We start from the raw sequence: 26,071 nt of genomic DNA on the forward strand, positions 1-26,071 counted from the left end.
AAACTCAGGACATACTATGATTCTACAGCAGTGGTTTGGAATATAATTTTTAAAAAATTGCATTCCTTTCTGTGTGTGTGCTGCGCGACCTCAGCCTACAAACTGCCCTAACCCACAGAACGCCAAGGGCACGCCGCGCGGGCGCTCCTGCTGCCGTGCCACAACTCCCCACCAAGCTCTCTAGTGGGTTTCATTAGTTGCTCTCAGGGCAGCGCGGGCGTTCACCGCCCTCAGGGCTCAGCCACCACCGACATGGCGGCGCCGAGCGGGACGCCCCGAGGCGGCGCCACTCCCAAAATGGCGGCGGGGGCACGGCCCGCGCTGCCACGCTCAAGATGGCGGCGGGGCGGGTGTGGCGGCCCCCGGAAGGGGCGGTGGGAGCGGGGCGAGGCGGAGGCGGAAGAGGCCGCGCAGGAAGCGGCGGCCGGGGCTCACCCGCGGCCACAACACCGGGGCTGCGCGGGGCAGGTGAGGGGCTGCGGGGCGGTGAGTGGGAGGCGAACCGGGCTGAGCCCCCGGGGCGCGGCGGGCGGTGACCCGGAGGCTGCCGCCCTCCTCGCGGCCGCCGCCGCCCTCCTCGCGGCCGCCGCCGCCCGTCCCCGCGGCCTCGCGCCGTGCCCGCTGTGACAGGCCCTGAGGGACGGGGACAGAGCCGGGAGGGAGCCCCCAGCGCTGAGGGAGCGGCGGCGCCTGGTCTGCGGGGAAACCTGCTTTTGTATCGCTTATCTCAGCAAGAACAAGCCTGTCCTCTCTTTTCCCCTCCCCATAAGGAGCGCCCCTACTTATCTCATGCTTGCCAGGCCGTCCCTGGCTGCTCTCTCCACATTTTTCTTTTCTGTGCGGTCTGCCCGTGGTTTTTTAAGCTTTTTAAGTTCAGTGTGGTAGCTACTGATCAAGAACACGGCACGTCGAGCTGCTGTTTCCTACAGCATTCATTCTCGTGAATTAACTGAGGTGGGGGCAGCAAAATTCCGTTTGCCAGCTGGATTGCATATATAAGGGGTTTTTATTGTGCAGATTTTTTAATTTTTATTTAATTTTTTAATGGGGTCAGCTTGGTAATGTAGAATGAGACGCTAAAGCTGTGCTCGTTAGCTCAAAATAGTACCAGGAGGAGCATTTATTGTGCACAAACTGCGTCCTCATAGGGATGAGGTCGTTCTTTTCCCCCTTTACTTAATGACAGGGGCCAAACCTGGGACAGGTATTACTTGTTGAATTTGTGTCTTACAGGATTCTTTCTGCCCTGTTGGATATTATCTTTATTTCTCTGTCTTATGTCACAGTCCTTTTACTTTTCTGTAATGCTGTATTGCACTCCAGCACGTGGCTGCAGCAGTCTGGAATTTTTTAGGTTATATCCTGCCCTCTGTTCAAATTGAGTCATCCCAGGTGACTGGGAATCCATGTAATGCTTGTTTTCTTTGGAATCCAGTGTCATAAGTAGTCAGATTTAGGCTTCATGAAGTTGATCAACATTACAACAGAGAATTACAAACAAATTGACCCCTTCCAGGGAGCACCAAAAAGAAGGGCAGTATAAGAACAGGCAACAAACTCAGTGTCTTTACTTCTGGCTGGAGAATTCCCACCAATCCAAAGGAGCAGAGATATATTTCATGGTATTTACGTGGAGAAGGTGGTAATTTATTTATTTTAATATCACTGTTTAAAATTCATGACAGCATACAACTGTTAACTTAAAATGCATACAAAAATGTGTAAAGTCATGTGTTTTTTCAACAATTAGATCACAGAGAGGCTGTCAATGTTTCAAATTTTGTGCCAGCATATAAATGGTTTGTGTTGGAGAAGGCAAAATTTTTTCCGTTTCCATGAGATATTTTGTTTTCCTCCTCAGTTGCCACTTCCACATAATGTGGTGCAAACACTGAGGTGTGTTTACATCACAGTGAAGGCTGTACCAGAGGCTCTGCTGATAAGTTTTCCAAAACCTGTCTTTTCTTTACAAGTTGTTTTTCCTCATCCACTGAATTTTGGCATTCAACCTGTTAAACAGGTTTACTGAGTTAGTGATGCTTTGCCCTCTTCACCAGAGAGCATTTTTGTTCTGATCTTAACGTTGTTTTACATTGTCTTATGTTAGAGTAAAATAAATATTTGCTAGATACAGTTGTGAAAATGTCTCTCAACATCTGTATAAGATGTTATTCTCATATTAGCACTGAGTTCATATTTAATTACTTACTTATTATTTCTCTTAATAATTTTGTATGTTTTTAAATGGAACATTAGTGTTGTTTCAGCCCATGTGTGCTGCAGGAACAGTGTAGACATGAACACGTTAGTTCAGTGAAGGGAAGGAGGACAGGATTTCCTGCACGTTGCTGCTGATGCAATGACTTTCAGTTTCTCTGCAGCTTTGATCTTTAAGTAAGCAACCTGAATATTTTATTTGGTGTTCTAACCTCGAAGAGGACCTAGTTTGAGGACTTGTAATAGGGCATTTTTTGAGAGAAGGCATTTTAGGAGCCCATTTGTTTTTTTCAAAAAGAAAATAAATAATTTTTCTGCTAGACAGAGACTTTGGGCTTTCTTTTCACTGGAGTGTTCGAGTTGGTGTTGACTTGTTGACATCTGCAGTTTCTGCACAGCTTTCCTGTGATTTGTCTTGACCACAGGGTGATATCTCTGAAGACCTTTTGTTCCTGCAAAAGAATTGATCTCTGGTTGAACCTGAGGTGATTTTCCTCTTTGTCCATTTCCCTTTGCTTAGGGGAACTGTCTGGTTTGTCTAATCATTGTCAGGTTGTGTCTGAGACCTGTGCTAAACAAACTACAACTTGATTTTTGCAGCTTAACTGGTGTGTCCTCCTCTACTCTGTCCCTTTTCTCTTTCAGTTGCACTGAATTTCATAACATTGTGAACATTTCCTTCCACCAGAAATTGGTGCAAATATGGGTCCCCGGCGGAAAAATGTGAAACCAAGTTCAGTAAACAGGGAAGGTTCTGAGTCTACCAAAGCTGATGAGCCAAAAGATTACATGAACCAACTCTCTCATGAAGTGCTTTGCCACATCTTTAGGTGAGCAGCTCTTTAGAAGTCAATTTATTGTTTATTGTTATGTAGTTTTCTGTTATTTCTTTAGTCTTACCTGCATTGATGCTGGTGACACATAGTATTCAGAAAGTGTGGCTGTACCACAAGTGAACTGGTGGATAAAAAGGGATGATAAATGTTATTTTTTCAGTTCCAGAGTTCATTTGGATACTTAGAAAATTAATTTATGTGAGTGTCATGAATATAGAACAAAGAAGAAATAAATAATTGATATAATTCTGTTCACTGGTGTATAGACATGGATTTTTAGAGCAGAGATACATCTTGGGTGGTGCATAGCTGAGATGCTTGTTTTGAAATTGTTGCATCTGCTTCATAGTGTGCAGAAGGGAACTGGGATGAGTATTTAATCTTCCCTACAATAAAATCCTTCTCCAAAATGTTTACTCATCCCTGTTGTGTCCAAAACATAATGCTTTCTCAACAAGTTCTTTGAAAACAACAGCATTCCAAAATATTTGCAAAATGAGCGTGTAGAATGTACTAAAAAATGAAAGTAGGTTTAATTAAACCGTGTAGCAACTACTGTGGCAAATGGCTTGGTCAGCAGTATCTGGTTTGGTTTAAATTAGATATCAGGAAGAAATTCTCCCTGTGAGGGTGGTGAGGCCCTGGCACAGGTTGCCCAGAGAAGATGTGGCTACCCCATCCCTGGAAGTGTCCAAGGCCAGGTTGGATGGGGCTTGGAGCAACCTGGGCTAGTGGAAGGTGTCCCTGCCCATGGCAGGGGGTGGAACTGGATGGGCTTTAAGGTCCCTCCCAACCCAAACCATTTTATAATTCTATAATTTATTAGAGAACTAAAGCATCTCTCTGTTTTAATATTATATGTGTACCTTGAATAGACTAAATTCAGTGTCAAAAACTGATGAGTCATTCTGCTTAGCAAAATATCACATTTTATCTGAGCGCAGTCTGAAAATTCTGTTTAAATGAACGTTATCACACGCTAGAAATACATGAGTTTGTGCAGTCAGGCTTGGGATGTGCTTTAGTTAAAAAAAAAAAAAAAATCAAAAAGAATCCAGCTTCGATAAATCAGAGGGGTGTTTTTTCCTCCCCCAAAGGTACCTTCCCTTGCAGGATATCATGTGCATGGAATGCCTGTCCCGGAAGCTGAAGGAAGCGGTGACGCTGTACCTGCGGGTGGTGAAGGTTGTGGATCTGTGTGCAGGCCGCTGGTGGGAGTACATGCCCACAGGTGAGAAACACCCTGAGCATCACTGGCTGCTCTGCTGCCACTTAGAGGGACATTTATACATGCAGAGTAAATTTGCAAAAGCAGTAAAAGTACTTGGATGTTTCATTCCTTTTGGCTTATTTGGGTGGCTTCCTTGAGTAGGTGGTTTGGAAAGTTTCTGTCTCTGTGTGTATAATACAAATATTGGGTATTACTGTAGCAGAAATGGGGATTCTCTGTAGCCATCTGTAAATACAATCTGTGTTTGTCTGATTGTTGTAAGGGAGTTTATCCAAGGGTTATTCCATGAAGAGGCTGTTTGCATGCAGGCAGGAAAATATACAATGGAATGAGAGAGCAACTCATCTGCCAACACTTAACAATGTAAGAATAAGTTTTGATGTCACACCTCAAGTCATCTTCAGATCAATAGATAAATTTGTCAGTCGAGGTGAACCCTGTGAGTATTAGGATTTCTGTTGGATTTAAATCACACTGCTGGGATTTGTTGGGGGAGAGACTAAAATGAGTGAATTTGAAAATCAGAGGAGTTAAAAACTGAGATTTATTAGAGCTGATAGCAGGCAGGTGGTTAGAGCTAGGCTAAGATGACTTACCTGTTTAAAATCCTTTTTATGTGTTCTCTTACATTAGATTAAAATAAATCTTTGCTTAAAGAAACCATCTTGTTTCTTTGAGAAATGTGAGCTGTGGTGACTAGTGATGAACAGATATAACTGATCCAGCTGGGGCTTTTTTGAGCCATGTAGTTGATAAATGGAATTCCACGAAAAATAGAGACACAAAGCCTGACAGTCTGCAGAGGTCCTTCATCTGAGAAAGGAGAGAGTATAACTTACCTTGTATTCTACTGGAGGAAAACTGTAGCAAACCTGCAAAATTCTAGGCCAAGAATATGTAGGCCATGATTTCTAAAATGTGGAAGTAAAAGACAAGCTGTTGCTTCACTGAGTACAGCTTTCAACACCATAGAATTTATACTGCCACATAAAGAGAACAGTGTATTTGGCTTTCCCTTTACAGCTGAGTGTCTGCTGTCACACAAATACCAAATCTGTTGTTGTCATCTTAGGTTTCACTGATTCCAGTTTCCTAACGCTGCTGAGGAAGATGCCAGACATTGAACAACTTTATGGTCTTCATCCCAGGTATCTTGAAAGACGCAGAGTCCGTGGCCATGAAGCTTTCAGCATTCCTGGAGTTTTAGAGGCTCTGCAGGCCTGTCCAAATTTGCTGGTGAGTGGTTGGACTCGAGAGACAACCTCCTTCAGCAGCAGAGATGGTGCATGTTAACAGAGCAGAAGAAATGTGATGGGGACTTACTGCTTACAGGGCTTTGTTTTCAGACCTGGCTGTACAGAGGAGCAGTTAATCGTGACCCTATTTGCTAATTAGTACTATTTTTAGTTGCACCAGTGGGAGTCACAGGTGCTCTTAAGTCCAGAAATGAATTAAAACTGATCCCTGTGCTTTTAAAAGGACAAGTCTTGCTAGAAATTAAAGTGAGATAACGCCTTGCGTTATGTGTAGTGTGTTACTGAGAAGTTTATGTAGTTAAAAGGATGTTGTTGCTTGAACTGGTGTTAGAGCATTTGCTTTGCTTCCTTTTATCCAGGGTGTTGAGACCTCTCATTTAGAGCTGGTGGAAGCTATTTGGACATACATGCCACAAGTTCACATTTTAGGGAAGTTTCGTAATCGTAATGGTGCTTTTCCAATTCCTCCTGAGAACAAGCTGAAAATACCTGTAGGAGCTAAAATTCAGACTTTGCACTTAGTAGGTGAGTGTGGTAATGATGAAGTAGTTGGCTTCAACACAGGTGAACTTAAAGGCTTTGAAACTCTGCAAGACTGTAATTCTTTTTAAGAAAGGGACTTTGGGCTGTGGTATCTTTGAGATATTAGTTGCCGTATATGTGATAGCAGGTTCAAAAGGCAAGTTCTAAAAAACTGTGTTGACAAACCGAGGTGAAGAACTTGTATTTAAAGTGTTTACAGCTTTTCTCACATGCCACATAGCCAAGAAAAACTTCCTTTTTAAAGCCAGAAATTTGTCATACAGTTTGTGGTTTCAAGCTTGTTTAAAATATTTGTTTGTTTTGTTTATATATTACTAGGGGTGAATGTCCCTGAGATTCCTTGTATTCCAATGCTGAGGCACCTTTATTTGAAGTGGGTGAGACTCACCAAACCACAGCCTTTTAAAGATTTCCTTTGTATCAGCTTACGTGCTTTTGTCATGAGGAACTGTGCTGGTAAGAGGGATTCATACGTGAAGGGGATGTTAGAGCATGTAGGAAATCTGATTCTGTTAAAGTTGCTCAGGCACCAAGTGTAAATGGAAGTCTTGGAATTCAAGATTCTGAAAGCAGTTGTTGTTTTATTCGTGGTGTTGGACAGAAATGTACCCCTGTCCTGTACGTTATTTGGTGCTTTGTGGTTCTCTTGACTTCCTGATCTAGATGGATATACGTGGACATTTTTTAATTCTTTCATGTGACAGTCATTGAAAGCATCAATTCAATGATGTCAAGTGAGCAACCTGCTTTGTCTTTGGCCTTTTCTGTGTAGGACCCACAAATTCTCTGAAGTACGTTCCCCTGGTGACAGGCCTGGCTTCTGCTCGAAATTTGGAGCACTTAGAACTGGTTCGTGTTCCATTTCTTGGAGGACTTATCCAGCACGTGGTAGAAGATAGCTGGAGATCAGGTATGGAAGTTTTTGTCCCTCGTACTTAAAAGAAAAATAAGTAAATAAATAAAAGTATTAGCAAATACTGGAGGCATGTGAAGCTTAGCTTTTTTTGTCCGTAGCATATCTTTTCTTGATCCCTATTTCCAAGTTTGGAATGGTTAGCACCATGGTTATGGTGCTAAATATACTTTTTATCTGGTATTGTTTTGATATTCTAACTGCAATTAGCTCTCGGCTGATGACCTGCCTGCAGCTGCAATTGGTGGTGAGCAGAACTAGTAGGATTGGAGGAGAGCTGGGTGCAAATATTGGTTTTATTGATTTGCTGAAAAAGTCGTGTTTTGTTCATTCACTTGACAACACTGATGGAAATGTGTAAGGCTTAAGGTTGTGATCTGTGACTGAAGTGAAAGAAGGTTGTTTTTTATTTGCCAGGTGGTTTTAGGAATTTGCACACTATAGTTCTGGGAGCTTGCAAGAATGCACTTGAAGTGGATCTTGGCTACCTCATCATAACTGCTGCACGAAGGTACTGGCCTTCAGGTCTCTCTTTGCCTCCCTTCTCCTTTTTGAAAATAAATGACTTAGTAATGAAGTCCAAGAAGCAGAACAACTGTCAAAAGTTTACGGAATGCACATTTAAAGTTGATATAACAGGAGTGTTCTGTGGTGCAAACAACTGGAGTATGTCTGTTTCTGAATTCATTTGTGTCATAAGACTTGTATCTGAAAAGTGTGGTGCTGTTGGTCTCACAATATATTCTTATATATTAATGATAAATAATATATCACCATAAATCATATATTGTAAATAATAAATATTATATATACTATATATTTTATATATACAAAAATATATGTAACTGTCAAATACTGCCATAAAGATACAGCAGATAGCCTCTGAATCCTGCCACAACTGAAAGAATTCTTTCATTTTGAGAGGTCATCTCCTTGAGTGTTTCCTGTGGCAATTGTCTTTTGGCATGAATTTTAATAGGAAAAATTCTTAATTACAATTAACAATTCTTAATTGCAATCAGGTTGCACGAAGTGCGGATCCAGCCTTCCTTGACCAAAGATGGTGTTTTTTCTGCTTTGAAGATGGCTGAACTGGAATTTCCACAGTTTGAAACTCTTCATCTAGGATACGTTGATGAGTTTTTATTACAGTGTATGACCTTTTTTTATATACATAAATTATTTGGCAAACATAAGGATTATGTGAATTATGTGTTTTCAGTCACGTGCTAAGAGTGATTAAAAAGAATTTTAACGTTGCCCATATTGAGGCTGCTGATTTCATACAGCCATATATGTGTTTCCTCACTTCCTGAAACACTTAGTGAAATTGGGAAAGTCTCAGCTTTACTGAACTGAAGGAATAATCTGATCAGTTTTATGAAATGGGGCTAAAACAGGGAGTTAGAAAATCATGCTATAAAAGGCAAATTTACTGCTGTGTCTGCTACTGTCTTTTTCTTAGGTAAAATGACGAGTACAGACTTGGTGAGGTACGGCTTGGCTGATGTGGTTGAAAATCCAGGAATTATTACAGATATTGGTATGAAAGCTGTAAATGAAGTTTTTTCTTTCATCAAGTATCTGGTCATTTACAACTGCCCACATCTACATAACCCAAATAATTGGATCACAGGTATTGCACACCTTTGAAATTTTGGAGCTATTATATGAATTACTGTGCTAGTAAATCAGAATTTCTCTGCTCGTAGTACTGCTTGTTCTATTTCTTAGTAAGTACAGTAGATGGTGCTTGATTTGGAACCATAGTGATGCTGGTGACAGTCAGAATGGAGATACAGAGGATGCTCCTCTCAAATCTGAAAGGGGTATGATGACAAACAAGTGAGATGGGAATCCTTCAGGAAATGTTTCCCTTCTCTCCCGCAGATCACTCGAGGTGGACCCGCCTGGTTGACCTCACCCTGGTGCGCTGCCACGCCATAAAGCTGGATTCTTTTAGTCAGTTCATCGAGTTATTGCCAAGCTTAGAATTCATTTCTCTGGACCAGATGTTTAGAGAACCTCCTAAGGTGAGTTTCAGAGAATGGTTTTGCTTTTTATTGTTGCCAGCTCATTGGAAATACAGTGTGTTCCAGCTGTTATGCATTCTTTTAAAAGTTGTGATTAATTAAATAGATTGCTAATAAAATTATTCTGGTTTGCTGTTGTTATTATCATGATATGCTGGGGAGAATGATGATGCTTCTGCAAATGGGAGCAGTGGTAAGGTATGATCTTGTATGAATATGTGACCAGAAAATAAGACTCACATTGATTCTGTTGAGGTCTTTGTGGATACTTCATTTTGCTGCTGCTTTTTATACGATTTCTTTCACACTTGGGGATCTGTTTACAATGCTAAGAGGTTTTTATGATTTTGTAGTGGGTGAAATAAGGGTACTGTTCCACTCTTGGAGTGGTTTCAAAGCTTAGGAATTTTATTTCTTCGTGTTGTCCCCTCCCACACTGTAACATAAATCCTTGTTAAGCTGCTGTAATGCAATGGAAACTGCCTACGTAAAAAACTGCTTTCTTCAGTCACTAGTTCTATCTTGAGGCTGCTGTGTTCTGGGAAGGCTATATATATAATCTGCTGTTTGTATTAATGTAATATGATCCTTTAGCAAATGGAAAACAATAAAGTAAAATTATGTGCTTTGTGGAATTCCCTTTCAGTAAGAGTTTAACAGAGTGTAAGTGTTCTGGGTTACCAACCTGAAGATGGACCTCTGCAATGCATAAGGAAATATGAGGGACAGTCTCCCTGTTAGTGTTGTGCTATCCCAGACATTACCAACAGAATGCTTTTTCTGTTGGCGTTAGGGAATGTTGTTGAGGTAACTTATCAGTTTTTCCAAATCTTAATAATAGCTGCTTTTTGTTCTCAGGGTTGTGCTCGTGTGGGCCTAAGTGCAGGCACAGGAATTGGGGTCTCCTCTGCCCTAGTCAGCAATCAGAACTCTAACAATGACAATGACAACAACAATAACCACCAGAATAACAATAACCCAAACATCCACCACAACAATCACCAACACCCAAATGACCAGAATGAGGAGAATGAGCTGCGGCAAGATGGTCAAGCTGAGGAGCAGCAGATTGCAGCTGAGGGTAATCTTTGTGAACCTGTGTAGGAAGTGATTTTATTTGCACTGACATACATAGGGTGATAGAGAAGGTATATATGGAAAGCTTGTTGCTCTTTCAGTTCCTGGTAGCTTTAATCCTTCCGGGGGGCTGTCTGCATGTCTCTGATACCTGTGTGATAAAAGCTGTCATTGTGTGGTGTCTGATGGCTGTTACAGGCACACTGCAGGGCAGTGATGTGTGTCAGTACAGGTGTTAGCAAGGGACAGTCTGTGTGACTCCTCTGGGGAAGTGCCAAGCGTTTTCTAGACTCCTCTGGTCAGAGCTGGGAGAATATCAGTGTTGAATGGTATATTTTTAATATTTCCCAGCAAAGGCAAAAGTCATTGGAAGGAATGAATATGCAAATCCTGGTTATGCTGCTCACTGTGGTAGAACAAGACTTCTGAGGAGGAGTGGAAAATTTGGGTGAACTAAACCCTAAAAGTTAGGCTGGGGCTTTGGCTAAAGAGATGTAGAACAAATATGTGAGCGACTTTATGCAACCCAGAGACTCCTTGAAGGAATCAAGGCAGCTGTTACTTATTTCTTGGTGATTCTGACTCTCTGTGGGTGCTTGTGGGCTTTGTTCGTTCTGTTTCCTATTCTTGACCTCGTCTTCATCTTTTCAGCACTGAATGAGATGGAGGAGGTGGCACAGGAAGAGGAGTTTGCTGCTGGGCAGGGCCAGAATGAGCTCCCGGCTCACAGCCAAGCTGTTGTTCCTATGGAGGTGGATGAAGAGCAAGCAGGTAACTCTGTCTTTGGAAAGAAATGACCTTTTGGTATCTCCTTCTCGAGGGGGTAAATATTTCAATATGAGTCTGGTTTTGGATGCTTTTCTTTAGCTACATTGTCTGTTGTGTTTGGAATTGTGATGCTGGCACAGCTCAATTCTGTGAAGAAATTTATTCTGTTTTAAAGTCTGTTTTACAGTCCAGAGTTCTCTTTGCATATGGAGTGAAATACCTTGATCTTAAAGCCTTGTTTTTGTACTCAGTATAATAAGAGTCAGAAGGCCTCAATGAACTTGTCTTGTGCCTCTGGTGTTGATGACCTTACTTATTTCACTGCAGCATGTGGATTCTTTTTTGCCTTTTTTTTTTCCAAACCAGAACAACTTGTTCTAGTGTTAATTTTATTTGTGTTAGTGACACAAAGCAGTCTTGATCTCTTTTATAGCCACTATTTGCTGGACAACATAATTTTCTGCTGAATATGCCAACAACATGAAGTAACACCCTTCTATGCTGGATCTGCTCAGTTTTTCAAGGTTTAGAAGGATAAATGCCAATGTTCTGGCCAACATTTCTGTCGTTGTGATGGAGGTTTCAGGGACTGTTTGTAATATGTAGTTTACTCATACAGTTGTGGAAGAACCTTTAAGTTGTTCTGAAGCAGAGAAACATTACAGAAAACTTGTGTTTTGTTTTCCATTGTGACACTCTTCCCCTTCCAAACTAGAATGCTTTAGTGCTGAAATGCTCCTCTTCTATTTAGATTTTAATGGAGGAGCCACAGAATGGTTGGCTAATTTAATTAAATTAATTTTTTACCATTTTTTTCAAGCATTTTTAGAAGTTCTTCAGCACCTTAATCCACGTTTGGCTTATTTTTACATGAAGTGTTGGTATTCTACTTTTCAGGACCAAGTGGCATTCAGCCTGTTGTAAAAGCAACACCTATTACTATCCATGATTCAGACAGTGAAGATGAGGAGGAAAACATGGGGACTTCAAGAGCCTGCATCTCCAACAGCATTGCACAGAATTACTCAGATGGAGAAGAGAAAAGCAGAGATCCAGTGGAAACTAGAGAACCTTCAGGTGTGGAACGGATGGGTTCCTGGGCACTGTTAAGCAACACTTATTTTTAAGCTTCAGTCTTTCCATCTTGTTCAGTTTTATGTCTAGCTTTGTTATATTTCCAAGTGGCCAGAATTTATCATGTCTGTGAAGCCAAATTTGCAGCTGTGTTGTCAGATGAAGTAAATATAGTGTTAAGCCTTAAGGAATATTTAGCTAAGCAGTTAACAGAAAAATCTGACATTGTGAAGAACTGAGAAATACACTGGTCTAGGACTAGTTTAACTTCTGCAAAGCTTGGGACTTAGCAAAGCAGTAATGGCTCTTCCTGCTGTAACTGGCATACTCCCTACACATCAGTCCCTCTCCTGTTTAGTACATTTATTTCAACAAGACTGGCAGTTCTACCTTGGGAACATGTAGAGTGCTGTGCCTGTAGTGTGAGTGTCAGTTCTGGTTTGAGGACGAAATAACCTCTGTTTGGACAGAATTTGCATAAACTTTTGTACTGTCAATAATGAGGATTTGGGACTTGGATTAGTGTAATTAGCAGAGACAGTAGACATTCAGGAAGAGTTTCTTCCCAGAAAGGTTTGTCAGGCATTGGAAGGGGCTGCCCAGGGCAGTGGTGGAGTCACCACCCCTGAGATGTTCAGGGAATGCCTGGACGTGGCACTCAGTGCTCTGGTCTGGTTGACAAGGTGGTGATTGGGCACAGGTTGGACTCGATGGTCTTGGAGGTTTTTTCCAACCTAAATGATTCTGTGATTAAGTTCCTGTTGTGATTTGTGCATTGTTTGGTGTGACTTTTTATTCATCTGTGAACTGAGCCTGCTGTTACCTACTGACACCACACCCCATACCCAGGAGGGGGAGCTGAAGATTGCAACTGAAAGCAGAACTTTAGTACTGTCTCTGTAACTATTTGATTCCTCATTTGTATACCTCCTATTAAGGAAAAGAAAAGCCTATTTAGATTGGATACTAGAAAAAAATTCTTCCCTGTGAGGGTGGAGAGGCCCTGGCACAGGTTGCCCAGAGAAGCTGTGGCTGCCCTATCCCTGGAAGTGTTCAAGGCCAGGTTGGATGGGGCTTGGAGCAATGTGGTCTAGTGGAAGGTGTCTCTGCCCATGGCAGAGGGATTGGAAATAGATGATCTTTAAGGTCCCTTAGAGCCATTCTGTTATTCTATTCTTAGTGTGTCTCTCATATTTTTGTGCTTTGGCCTATTTAAACAGTGAGCTGCTCTGTGACAATATGAGCCTCTCTGGCAGATTTATATCTCATTTACTGACAAACACCCCAGCACATCACTACAAAAATAGCTGCAGGACATCACCGAGAGTGAGCAACTGCTAGAAATATTAATAATTCCCATAACATAGCATGGTCCTGATGAGATTTGTCATTGGCCTCTAGGCTGCCTTCTGTTTTAAGTAGTCTTTAACAGAGTAGCACTCAGCATTTATTTAAGCTGTGTTGTGGCTTGTCTCATTGTTCTCCCTTCCTTGATTCTCACAGTGAGTGGTAAAGGCAAGACACCCCTGCGGAAAAGATGCAGTGCCAGCCAAGGGGGCCAGACAAAGCAGTTCCACACGGAGGAAAGCAGCTGTGAAAAAGGCTGTCAAGTAACCAGTGAGCAGATTAAAGCAGACATGAAAGCAGCAAGTGACATGCCTGAAAGGAACAAAAGCAAAGATCCTTATGCAAGCTGCAGTAATGCTACAGGATCAACGGGAACATCCAGCTCCTGCAGTGCTGCTTCTCCTAGCCCTGACTGTGCACAGACAGCTCATGGCCACTGTGCTGGCACCAGCCCAGCAGCTGGAGAGGAATCCAGGCAGTGTGTCTGCTCGCCTTGTAAACGGGAAGGTTCCAGTGAGAGAGAGACTGAGGAGAGCTCTGTTTGTTCCAGGTGTTCCTCCTACAAGCCTCAGGACACACAGCAGAGGACTAGTGGGGGTTGTGATGGGGAATGTCCATCCACGAGCGGAGCCTGCAGGAACGGACCAAGCAGCGCTGGGGCAGATTTTGCACTTAGGACACGGCCAAACTGTGGGGCTGCAGGAGACACAGGGGAGGAGAGGACTAGTGGGAGTGCCTGCGGGGCTGCCAGCGAGGAGCAGAGCACGGGCACACAGCCCAGGAGCTGTGAGCTGGAGGACAAGGAGGAGTATCCTCGCCGACCACTAACCAGAGCCAGGAGCAAGCTGACCCACGTCCCTCTGGTGTCGGAGCCAGGTATGACTTACACACAGATAGTAACGGCTGAGTAAGCTGCAGTGCTACCATGGGACGGCGCTGAGCAGCTGCAACACCCACAGGTAGTACTGGTGGTAAACATGAAATTTGTTAGTTAGTAATTGAAAACCAAGTGGCTTGTCAAAGGGTCTGAATACTGATGGAACAGAAATTACTTGATGTCACTGCCATGACCAGGTAAAATAAGAGATTTCTCTGAAAACACCAGTGACTTTTTTTCTCCATGCAAGTCTTTCTGAATGTGTTATCCCTACATTCTAAACCGTATTTGATTTACTCATTTGAAAAGCAGTTGCAACTTCTGTTGTTAGCTCTGTGTTTCTGTGAAGGCTGTTATTCATTGGAACATAAGACTGTCTCCCCTATTAAAATCCTCCCTTCGAAAGGAGGAAGACAGCAGGTACACTTACATCTTGGCAAGAAGGCAAAGGTTAATAACTGGTACTTTATCAACCAGTAATTATAGTTGGGCCAAGCTTGTGGGCCTGCATATTGGGTTCTGCTTCCAAGTGTATAAGGCATGGTGATCAAACTTGTTCAAAATGGTCCTTTTGTTAAATAGGTTTGTGCTTCACATTATTGGTTTGTACATTTTACATAAAATAAAATAAAAATCCTGAAGGGCTGGAATGAAGGGAGAAAAGAATAGATGTGAGAAGGGAACTTGCTGTTTCTTTCAAATATACTTGGTTTCCAAAATAGTGATCTTAGTCTGGCACCACCTCATATATCCAGGATTCTTTATTGAGAAAATCTGGCAAGTAAAATGAAACTGAAAAGTCTGTGTGTGTTGGAGGTAGAAAAGACTGATAGCAAATTTGTACCTCTGTTAACATGGAATGATTCAAACACAGTATGTCCTGGTGTTTCTCCAGTTTATCTTAATGTGCCCAAGTGCTAATGAAACCTGAATCACCTGGGATGCTGTTCTGCAGCTAGGCACATCTCAGATTGAAGAGATGATCTTCCTGTTAAATTAAAATGTCAGTTTTCTACCTTGCCCATTATGAGTAATAATTAATCTGCAAAAATCAAAAGAAAATATTTCCCCTCTATCCTCAGCCATTACCAATGCATGAAGCTAAGTCAGATCTCAGTATTAAATTAGGGTATCTTTCTGAGAGTATCTCTGTTTTCAGGTTTCAGCTTTTAGTCAGGAAAAAAGATCTGTTCTGCTTGTGGAGAAAAATGGTTGAGTATTTGCTATATTTAGCATATATAAGAATTGCTTTCCTAGCTCCATACAGTTATGAGTATGTCTTTATGCACTTTTCCTCTTTGAAGCATCAGGTGTTAGCTGATGCCTGAGGCAGAATATGAGACTTGATATACCATTTTTATTTTTTAAATCTGTGTTTTACACATAGGACAGTGAGGCTGCTTCTGCCTGGTGTTACAGGGCTTTTCATTACTAGGACAGAACATACAGCTCCTTGGAGTATAACCTGAAAATGCTTTGTTGCACAGTTGGAAATGTTTTTTCCATAAATGGTCTAAAAATGTGCCTTGAATATGACAGCTTTCTGCTATTCTAACATAAAGGACATTGTGGTTTTCAGCTTCTGTAACAAACTGTGTTTAATATTAGAAAGATTTTTTCTTTCTCTTAAATGATTTACTCATTCTAAACAGTGCTTTAAGCCAAATATTAAAGACTGAAATTTTAAAAGCATTATCACCACAGACTAACTGGCTAGAGGATGACTTGTGTAATTTTGATTTTTACTTCAATCAAAATGTAAGCCACACTTGTACTGTTGGGGTTTTTTAAACTTGTTTTAGTTTGTATTTGTAGTGAAGCTTTTCACATTTTAAAGCGCACATTACTTTAAACCTTCTGTAAAGATTTCTTGGCCCAAGGCTGCATCTCAAACAATTCTACACAAAATCGGAAAATTTTTCCTAGAATCAGACTAAGAGGTATTTCACTGTCTGAAAATACTCCAGGAACTGTCAGAAAGTTCCCTGGGGATGATGATTCACAGGTGCCACAAGTCGAGTATTAATATTCCATCTCTCAACCTGATCCCCTAAAGCAGTGGCCAGAATTCTGAAGCTCACAGCCCACTGGATGCCACATAATAGCTTATGTATATATATAGATAGATAGAATTTTATTATAAGTAAAAAAAGAGGTATTTTTTAATGTTAATGGTAGTTTAGCATGAAGTATGTGAAGGTTGTGAGGTACATTCCAGGTTGCCCAGAGAAGCTGTGGCTACCCCATCCCTGGAAGTGTTCAAGGCCAGCTTGGACGGGGCTTGGAGCAACCTGGGCTAGTGGAAGGTGTCCCTGCCCATGGCAGGGGGGTGGAATTTAGGCTTTAAGTTTCATTCCAACCCAGACCATTCCATGTTTCTGTGAGTAGTTTGTATATAGACTTTAATATTTTGCACATCTATTTTGACTGGGAATCTTCTTGGACATGACATGTGTTTTAAGAAAAAAGTCAAAGGAGGCTTATTGTTAGTAAAATAATTTCTAATTTTGGTCTGTTAATCACAGAAAATTAATTCTAGGGCATTTTTTTTCTCTTGCTCTTGGAAGTAATGGTAGTGGTCATTTCTTTTTGAAGACTCATCCTTTAAATCAAGCAGGAATTTGATGTCATTGGTGCATGAAATGGAGTAAGAAGCAACTTGGGAATGTTAAGTATTTTATACCTGGGTATCCTTTGCAATATTATGAAAAACTTAGTGACAGTAATGAAGAGCAGACTTTCAAGTAGTTTGAGATTATTTCTACTATTCAAACATTAAAGCTATTTTGGTTCTTATATTTGTCAAGGTTGTTCTGTTTGCTGCAGTAACCTAACAATTAATCTTCTGTTCTCTTCTTGGCTCCACATCTTTCAGTGATGTTGAACTTGTAGGTTCAACATTCCTGTGTTTTCATCTGTAAACAACCCACCCCCTGCCCCAAGTTATTTAGTGTGAATGATTCTGAGCACAAACCTGAAAGCGGGTTTTGTACAAGAAGATATAAAGTTGTTTTCAAGCCACACAGATGTTTTGATCTGTAAGAAATGTATGTTCTGATTGGCCATTTTCAGCCAGGGAATTCCTCCACTGTTATCCTGAAATGTAACAGAGGAAAGATTTTTCCATGTTTTTGTTTCCAGAAGTAGCCAAGCCAAAGCCACGGCAAACTACCAAGAGGAAAAGGACAGCTGACAAGTCCACAAGTACAAGTGACCCAGTTATTGAAGATGATCATGTTCAAGTAAGGGCTTTTTCTTCACTTCCTACAGGTTTATCAGCTATAGCTGATAAATCACCAGTAGCCTACTCTGTAACTTCAAATACCCCTTGTGAACTGAAGCTGTATTATATTGAGTAGTATGCAGTTAATATCTTTCCATATCTGGCAGTATATTTTAAAATTCAGTGTAAGTTTTTATTTGGTTTTACCCTGTCATACATTTTTTCTTTTTTTTTCTTTTTTTTTTTTTTTTGTTAAATTTTCACCAGGTACTGACTTTGAAATCCAAAAACCTTGTAGGAATCACGTTGACCAATTGTGGAATAACAGATTTGGTACTGAAAGACTGCCCCAAAATGATGTTCATACATGGTATGTAGTTCATGTTTTGCTTGTCTCCTCCATCTGGCATTATTAGGAATTCTTGAAACAATTAAAGTCAGTCCATTGCTTATTTTGTATTCATCAACTGCATTGCTGCTTGTCAGGCTGATGCTTAGAACACCAAATATTGCTGCTTCTCAGTTTGAGTGCCTTTCCTTATAACAGGTTTAATAAAGATTAATATCTGCAAATCAACAGATGAAATTATCTGACAATTAGGAAGATGAGTAGTTTATTGGAGAGTGATAATACAATAATTGGAAGTTGATGAAATGAGTTTCAGAGTAGCTTGTTTTTATTCTCTCATTTCTTCATGCTTCCATAGATTATTTAGCTGACATGATGATACTTTCCTCCTTGACATGATAAAAATCTGTTTTCAATTACAACACTTCACATGCCAGGGTGTGTGACTGCTCCTGTATTGGATCATTTACTGTTTTCTGCAACATCTACACTTAAGACCTTTTCTTCTGACATGACATATATCTACCTAGCAGAGAATAAAGAAATGATTTCTTTATTCCAGAGTACATCTCAGAACATACATTGATTTTGAACTAAATTTTGGTTAAATGAGCAGTGTTGCTAGAAAGGAAATAGCTTTATTTTCCATTGTGTGGCTTCACAATACTCTATATTTGATCTGATTTTGAAGTCAGTGGTTTTCAATTGTGCAAGTCCACAGACCATTTCAGGAGGCTTTGTGAAAGGAAACAAAGGGAGAAAAAGGTTATTGTTAGAAGAAATTTGACATGGCCTTTTAAAAGGATCCTTCTTACAAGTTCAAGAATTAAAAGTTTGATCATAATATGGAAGAAATGAACAGCTGGTGTATTTCTCTGATATACTTAAATTGCCAGCTTAACTTCAGTTATTCTCTGGTACTTACATTACTTGTTTGCCTTCTTTAGAAACTGTCAGCCTTGAAAATCTCTGACAGGAGGCTCCTAAGGTCTTTTCAGTATTGTTTCTTTTAATAATTTCATTTACTCTTTTATAGCTACAAGGTGCCGTGTGTTGAAACACTTGAAAGTAGAAAATGCACCAGTTGTCAATCGGTTTGACTATGCCCAGTGCAAGAAGTTAAACATGGATCAGGTTCTGGATCAGATTCTCAGGATGCCACCAGAAAGAAACAGGATCATTTATCTTCGTCCAATGCAGCAGGTACACAACCAACCTGGATTTCATTGTGAACACACCTGAAGTTCTGCCTGTGGTTTTCAATTGATGCGAGAAATGTAAAAGTTACAGTAACACAGCTCTGAGAAACTTGCTTATTAAAACTTTAGACCATCAAGGCTTTTATTGCAGAATCTGGAACTTGGATGGTACTGAGTTTTAAGACTTAATCTTATTATCTCCAGTATTCATTGCATCAGAAGATACTGTAAGACATTGCAATGCACTGAACTAATTTCAAACTGAATAACTAAAAGAAACTTTGAGAACTCAAAGGAACTGTAAGAACCTAAGTGCTACTATAAGTTGCTAAGTGATACTATAAGCCAGCTTATAGCTATATATAAGCAGAAGCATGACATAGGCACAGGTATCTGAAATCTTTGATCTAAGTCTATTCTATTAGATTTAGTAACAGCAGTTAGAGTTTGGAATAGACAATTCTGCTGAAGGCAGCATCCTCTTGTGATGCTGAACAGTGTTTTAAGACAGTTGTGGTACAGGGAGCTGTAAGAAGTGACATTTAATGAGTTTAGGTCATTTCACAAGTATTTAAGAGGGTTTAATTTAAGATCTGGAATGTTGGGGGGGGTTAACTTTATCACTCTTACCAGAGCATTCTGTATTGTACTTGTGGTGCTGCTTCTCTCCTGCTTTCTGGCTTGGTCTCCCAATGAGGGATAAAAATGAAGGAGTAATAAAAACCCAAAACCAAACCACCAACCCCCTCCCCCTAAGCCAGAGACAAATTCTGAGATGTGAATGTAGTTTTAGACTGTTATGTAATTTTATGAAGTTTACTTACATATTGGAATTGTGAAACACATCAGGAAATAGACATTTCCTGTCCAATTCCACTACTTCAGAAGATTCATTGACAAAGCTGCACTAGGAAAGTTTTAATCATTTATTTAATTATGTATGTTGTTAAAATTTCTTTTTACTGGACACATTCCCCCAGAATTTGGGGCGTTTGGATGTCTGTGTGCTCTTGACTCTAAAATCACACCTCTTTGTTTCTGTTGGTCACAAGTCTTTGTTTCCTGCTTTTCCCAGGTTGACACATTGACTCTGGAGCAGAAGATCTTTAGTGGCCCTTATCCCTACCACATCTGCATCATTCATGAGTTCAGTAACCCCCCCAATGTCCGCAACAAGGTGCGAGTTCGGAGCTGGATGGACACGATAGCAAATATCAACCAGTGAGTACCTGCCCTTCAGGGACTGTGCAGAAAAGGTGTTCACTGCTCAGGGAGCAGCTGCAGCTTCAGTCAGACCTGCTGGGTTCTGTCAAACCAAATCAAAGAAAAAAGCTTTGGTGACTGGGGAAATTTGAATTCTAGATGGTGCAATGTAGAATTTCAGTGTCAAGATGCATCTCGTACAAAACACAGACTATAAACCTCTCCATGTGGAAAATACTACAAATTCTCCTACAATAACCATAGAATTCATCATATAATTCATGCAACAATAATACAATTGTACATTGAAGTAGTCAGGAAGGCGGAGAAATATCTTCAAATCTGAAAACAAGTTACCTTTAAAAAAGAGTGATTTACTCCAAGAACTAGTTTCTGTGGAAGGTGATTTTCAATCAGTATGAGCTCCTTAGAATTCCCATCAGCAGGAGGTGACTCTCATCCAGCTGTTTTTAACCAGTGTTTTTGTTGTGCTGGCTTTTCACTAAAATTACTAAGAGAGCAAATTTACTTCTGAAGTTTGGTTTAGTTGCAACTCTGTTGAATTGTTCCTCAGTCGGATAGAAAGGTGTGCTCAAAGATGATACCTTCTCTGGTTTCTCACCCAAACTGTACTTGCTGGCTGTGGTTGCTCTCCAAAGGGAAGGGATTGATTCTGAGTTAGTGTGAGGGTCTTGGAGAAGTGCTTCTATGGATTCAGGCTCATTAAAGGAAAGGTTGTGCAGTAGGATTTCCCGTTTTGTTTTCCTTCCCCCCCACCTTCCCATTTCCTATCACTCCTGGCTATAATCTCTTCCTTCTCTCTAGAGAGCTTATTAAATATGAGTTCTTCCCTGAAGCTACACGAACTGAAGAAGACCTGAAGAAATACACTAAGTACCCTTGGGGACGAGATATTTACACTCTAGAAGGTGAGTGTTCATAGACAGCTGAAGGCTGGTGACAGGTCTCTTGTTGAGATAAGTAGCTTTGCATCATTACAAGAGACATGGATAATAATTCTTGGGAGGAAAGTGGAGGAACCTTGGCACAGTGGGGGAATGAAATGAGGAGATGCTTTTCCTGCATTAGAGTGACCGGTCTATGTGATAATCAAGTTTACTTGATGAAGAGTGATGATGCTGCAGGAGCGACGTTGTGCTCTTTGGATCCTCATCCTGTCTGTCTCCTAGGCATTGTGGATGGTGCTCCTTACTCCATGATCACTGACTTCCCGTGGCTGAGGTCCCTGAGAACAGCAGAGCCCAACAGCTATGCCAGATATGACTTTGAGGATGATGAAAGAAGTGCGTAATCTGGTTTGATGTGTTCAAATAACTTGTTGCTTGTCCCAAGCTGACCTTTATTTTTCAGTTTTCTAGTTCTTGGGCTATTTTTGATAGACTGTGTTGAGAGCTGGATGAGTCCAGCAAAGGAGAGGGCAACAGTGCTACAGCAGTGTAAGGAGCAGCTGGGGCCCCTAACACTGACAGAAACAGAGCCCATCTGGTGCTCAGCCTGAAAGTGTGATGGGTTTGTCACATCTGGATGCATTTAAAACATACACAAAGTTAATTCTGTGGTGTGTAGTCCCAGCAATTTATGTTCTGTAGAGTTTACTGGCATTGGTGCTGAAGGCTCAGCTGAACTGCTGCCTCTGGCTTTGCTTTGTGAAGGTTGTTAAGGTAGGCTGAAGAGAGTCCAGCAGAGAGAATGTGAAAACTCAAACTTGGGGTAAAAGAGGAAAGAACTGGACTTGAAAACTCTGGAACAGGTGATGTGGATTAGTTTTTGTTATAGATATGCCTCTTTCTATTTAGGAGCTTGTCTTCTCAAATATTATAGTAGGCAGTTCCTAGGGCTCCACTGAAGACCTTGCTTGGTAGCAGAGAAAAGTATGTTCCTCCACTACTTGATTAGGAACATCTTGGAATCTCCTTCATTAGAGCTATTTTTAATTGACATTGTTTTGGATATTCTTATCTAGCTCTGTTTCAAGGGCATGAATCTCAAGAGGATGAGGAAGAGATTTTCTCTGCTATACCTTTCTCTGGTTTTCTTTTTTGAATTTTATTTTAGACTGATTCATAGACTTAATGCTTGTACATCAGTACGTAGGCTGAGTTACCAAAAAAAATTAAATGTGTTTGATTTAAAAGAGTAATTAGATTAAACATGATGTTAAAGCCCTAAAAATAAAGACGAGACTTCTGCTTTATCCTTAATTGCTTTTGTTTATAAAACATTTAAGTGATCACTGGAATGGATAACATGGAAGCACGTCAGAGAGGCCTCAGGGAACGGTTTGTGTTGCTCTGGGATTCCCTTCACTCACAGACATGAAGTTGACATACATTAAAAAGTATGGGAGCTACTGAAAGGTTTCAATATAGGGAAGGCAGAATACCTCTTCTGCTTGAATAATATCCCTTAAATGTAGCTCCTCAACGGAAGATTTTTCCGTTTGCTTTCCAAGACTTAACGCAAAGCAGATTGGCTTGTGAACTTCTCTGCAGGAAACATTCTAGCTTTTATTCTTGTGTTCCTTCCCAGCTACTATCTATGCCCCCCGGAGGAAGGGCCAGCTGTCTGCAGACATCTGCATGGAGACCATCGGGGAGGAGATCTCGGAGCTGCGGCAGATGAAGAAAGGTGTGTTCCAGCGCGTCGTGGCCATTTTCATCCACTACTGTGACGTCAACGGGGAGCCCGTGGAGGACGACTACATCTGAGGGGTGCTCCCCCAGCCTGGCACCCCCCCCCTCAGTTCTCATTGGCACTGCTGGCCAAGAAAGCAGGTGGATCCTTTCCGAATGCAAAGCATTTTCTTGAAACACATACTTTGCAGTTGCTCTCACTCATTTTGGAAAAAAGATTATGTAGTTAAATGTATAATGAAAAGTAAAAATTGTATACTAAGATTTGTACATAGAGGAAACAAAAGAAAAAAAAACTTCCTAATACTGAGACTTTATTTCATATGTTTATACAATTTAATTTAAATTCCATTTTAATGAAGGCCAATAATTAGGAACAGGGAAGAATATTTGAACTTTTCAGCCCATACAATTCATAGCAGTATTTTTTTTCCTTATAAACAGAATTCCATTTGCTGTGTTCAAAAGAGTCATCAGAGTCTCTTTTAATCTGTGCCTTTTTCTTGAGCATTTAAGAGTCCAGTCTGAGTAAACCTGTTGAGCACAATCTTTGTGTCTTGTGTGCATTTTTCAAAGGGACAGAATATTCTGCAGCTGTTGCAAAGAAGGCCAGAAGCAGGAAAAAATGTAGCAAAGTTGGTGATCTGTGGTAGTTTCTAGAATTATCGAATACATTTTGGGGGAAAGGAAAACCCCCATGTTTAGCACCTTGGAAACAGAAGATATGTTCTAAAACATTTTGTACTGTTCAGTTTCATTTTAATAGTGTATTTGACTCTGTACTATGAAAAGTAAGTTGCTAATTGTTGGTTCCACTCTCTTTAACATGAATTTGCACATACTAGCTGGCTGTAAGCTGAATTTTTGCTTCAGGCAGGCAGAAAAGGGGATGTGTAATTGCTTGGTTACAGCTGTATCAGCACAGGATCCATCTGACACAATCAGTGAGCTCTCGGGCTGGGTCGTGCTCACTCGTGAATGCAGATTTTCCATATGGTCAGTAAAAAACTGCTGCTATTTGCCCCTGATTATGTGTGTTTGTTGTGTATTGAAAATGCCTCTGGTTCCCACAGTCCCACAGGTGTTTTCTGTGCATGTCCAGAATTTGCTGTGAGTCCAGGTATAAAAATGCACAAATTATAGTTGAACTAGCTGTGCTGTTAGCAGTGTATCCAGGGGGTGGGAGACCTCTGAAAGGCCAGTTTGCTCCCTGTGGAAGTGTCTCCTTGAATTCCCAGCTGTGGCTACACAAAGGCAGCTGAGCTCTGCCAGGCCATCAGCTCTGGCTGGATCTCTCATCCATGTTTTTTTAAAGTTGCAGAGTTACCAGCCTAAAAAATGACACTTCCTGTGGTAAAAGCCCTAGAGCAGGTTGGTTTATACCATTATATAATTTTGCACATTGTAATGATTGTGATTCTCTGAACTTTGGTGTAAATGTGATTAATGGGGATTTCTATGACATTTAGCTCTGTAGAACTGAAGAGGCAAAACTGCTCAACACAGCAAAACCAGTGTTGGTTTTCTCTGCATCTGTCCCTCTGTGGAAGTTCTTGAGGTAATGTGGAACTTGAAATATATGGAATAAGAGGAAGAGAATGGTGGGAGCAGCAAGAGATTTGGTATAGCATTTTCTCACACCTGCTTCCTACTCTAACTGGAGGTAGAGCACTAAATACCAGATGAGTGAATGTTGTTCAGTTTGCTTTAATGCAGGATCAGAGTTAATGATTTAGTTATAACATATTTAACCATAGATAATATATTCAATGACATTCAGACAAAACATAATTGTGACCCTTTCTAGGAGTGTTTCAAGTAATGTGAGTCATTGATTCAGTCATGTTTACCATTTTAATACAGGAAAATGTTACAGAGTTTCTAGAGTATTGCACCAGATCTCCATCTGGTATCTCTTAACTTCCGCATTTTGAAGAAGTATTTATACAAATAATGTTTATTTATATTCAATATTTCTGTAAGCAGTTGAACCTTGCAGTAGATTTAGCTTTTTAAAACATTACTCCCATTTTACACATAGTGGTGATGTAGTGACTTAATTCACTCAGTGTCCTGAGAGCTCAGGGTGATTGAGGATCTCGGATAAGACCAGAGAACCTGCTTTCTTCAGTGTTTGAAATTGAGGAAAGGAGCAAAGCACAGGAAAATAATTATTTTCCTGTATAACCGTTGTTAGTTAAATATATAAATAATTATTACTAGGACCTGGATGGGTATAGTTGGACTGAGCAGGAACTGCTGGACAAACTATAACTTGCTCACCAATTTGGCTTCAGTGGTGATGTTGTGCTGGGCGTGAGCATGTCCTCAGGGCTCTGCCAGCTCCAGATGAAATGCTGCCCCAGGGCTAAGGGCTGGAAATGCCTTCGGTTGTTTTCCACCCTGAAGAGCAAAGAGTTGCAGTTGCCATTTGAGTTCCTGGTTTGTTGTTCTGTGGATCCTGCACCAAGAGCTTGCACTGACATCAGCCCCAGTTTGCTGGTGGGGTGGGGGTCTTCTGAGTGTTTTCTCTTGCAGGTTCTTATAGAACTATAGAATAGTTTGGGTTGGAAGGGACATTGAAGCTCATCCAGTTCCACCCCCTGCCACAGGCAGGGACACCTTCCACTAGTCCAGGTTGCTCCAAGCTCCATCTAACCTGATCTTAAACATTTCCAGGGATGGGGCAGCCACAGCTTCTCTGGGCAGCCTGTGCCAGGGCCTCACCACCCTCACAGGGAAACATTTCTTCCTAGTATCCAATCTAAACTTACTCTTTCAGCGTGAAGCCGTTCCCTCTTGTCCTGTCACTGCAGTTCCTGATGAACAGTCCCTCTCCAGCTTCCCTGTAGCCCCTTCAGATACTCGAAGGGGCTGTGAGGTCTCCACGCAACCTTCCCTTCTCCAAGCTGAACAGCCCCAACTCTCCTAGCCTGTCTTCAGAGGCAGGAGAGTTCTCTATCCTCTTATGAACTTAGTGGCCTCCTCTGGACTTCTTGATTTTGTCACCTGCAGAGGCTTAACTGCAGAGAGCAGTGAGCAAAGAGCGAGGGCAGTGAAACCTGGTACCGACCACGTGCTTCTCTCGGATTTTTTCGTGGCACCCCATCACTTGCCACGCGCGTCCCTTCTGTGCGGGACTGGGGCCGTCGGATTTGAGTTTCCAGCTCGTTCTCCGGTGCGATCCCTCTGGAAGGGTCCGCACAGGGATGCGGGGCCCGGCTGGATGCGAACCCCTCGGTGGGCGGCAGGGGGAGCTCCCGCCCCGGCC

The 26,071-nt window shown here is 41.3% G+C and overlaps 1 protein-coding gene across 4 annotated transcripts; it reads left to right on the forward strand.

The window, feature by feature from the left end:
* Positions 1–384: 384 nt before the first annotated feature.
* Positions 385–23,828, forward strand: FBXO38 (F-box protein 38). Of its 4 annotated transcripts, none has more exons than XM_027643420.1 (22): positions 385–468; positions 2,863–3,047; positions 4,151–4,284; positions 5,357–5,520; positions 5,900–6,065; positions 6,402–6,539; positions 6,856–6,993; positions 7,414–7,507; positions 8,019–8,149; positions 8,462–8,632; positions 8,887–9,029; positions 9,888–10,110; positions 10,758–10,877; positions 11,772–11,951; positions 13,452–14,171; positions 17,314–17,414; positions 17,663–17,765; positions 18,781–18,947; positions 20,019–20,164; positions 20,972–21,075; positions 21,337–21,450; positions 22,697–23,828. In XM_027643420.1, the coding sequence occupies exons 2-22, from the start codon at positions 2,920–2,922 to the stop codon at positions 22,873–22,875; spliced, it is 3,564 nt and encodes a 1,187-aa protein (XP_027499221.1). In that variant the 5' UTR covers positions 385–468; positions 2,863–2,919; the 3' UTR covers positions 22,876–23,828. The 4 variants fall into 4 exon arrangements, with proteins under 4 accessions (XP_027499221.1, XP_027499220.1, XP_027499222.1 ...); XM_027643419.1 differs by having other exon boundaries at positions 391–468; positions 2,906–3,047; XM_027643421.1 differs by lacking the exon at positions 385–468 and adding an exon at positions 661–954 and having other exon boundaries at positions 2,906–3,047.
* The last annotated feature ends 2,243 nt before the right edge of the window (positions 23,829–26,071 follow it).

Source organism: Corapipo altera, unplaced genomic scaffold, assembly GCF_003945725.1.
Source record: "Corapipo altera isolate COAL_440 unplaced genomic scaffold, ASM394572v1 75, whole genome shotgun sequence".
NCBI classification, from domain to species: domain Eukaryota; kingdom Metazoa; phylum Chordata; class Aves; order Passeriformes; family Pipridae; genus Corapipo; species Corapipo altera.

Bases quoted from the DNA above. Each gene is read 5' to 3' on its own strand.
- FBXO38 (XM_027643420.1), top strand. From the start codon at position 2,920: ATGGGTCCCCGGCGGAAAAATGTGAAACCAAGTTCAGTAAACAGGGAA. The intron at 4,285-5,356 runs GTGAGAAACACC...TTGTCATCTTAG, and splicing joins GTGGGAGTACATGCCCACAG to GTTTCACTGATTCCAGTTTC. The intron at 8,633-8,886 runs GTATTGCACACC...TCTCTCCCGCAG, and splicing joins CCCAAATAATTGGATCACAG to ATCACTCGAGGTGGACCCGC.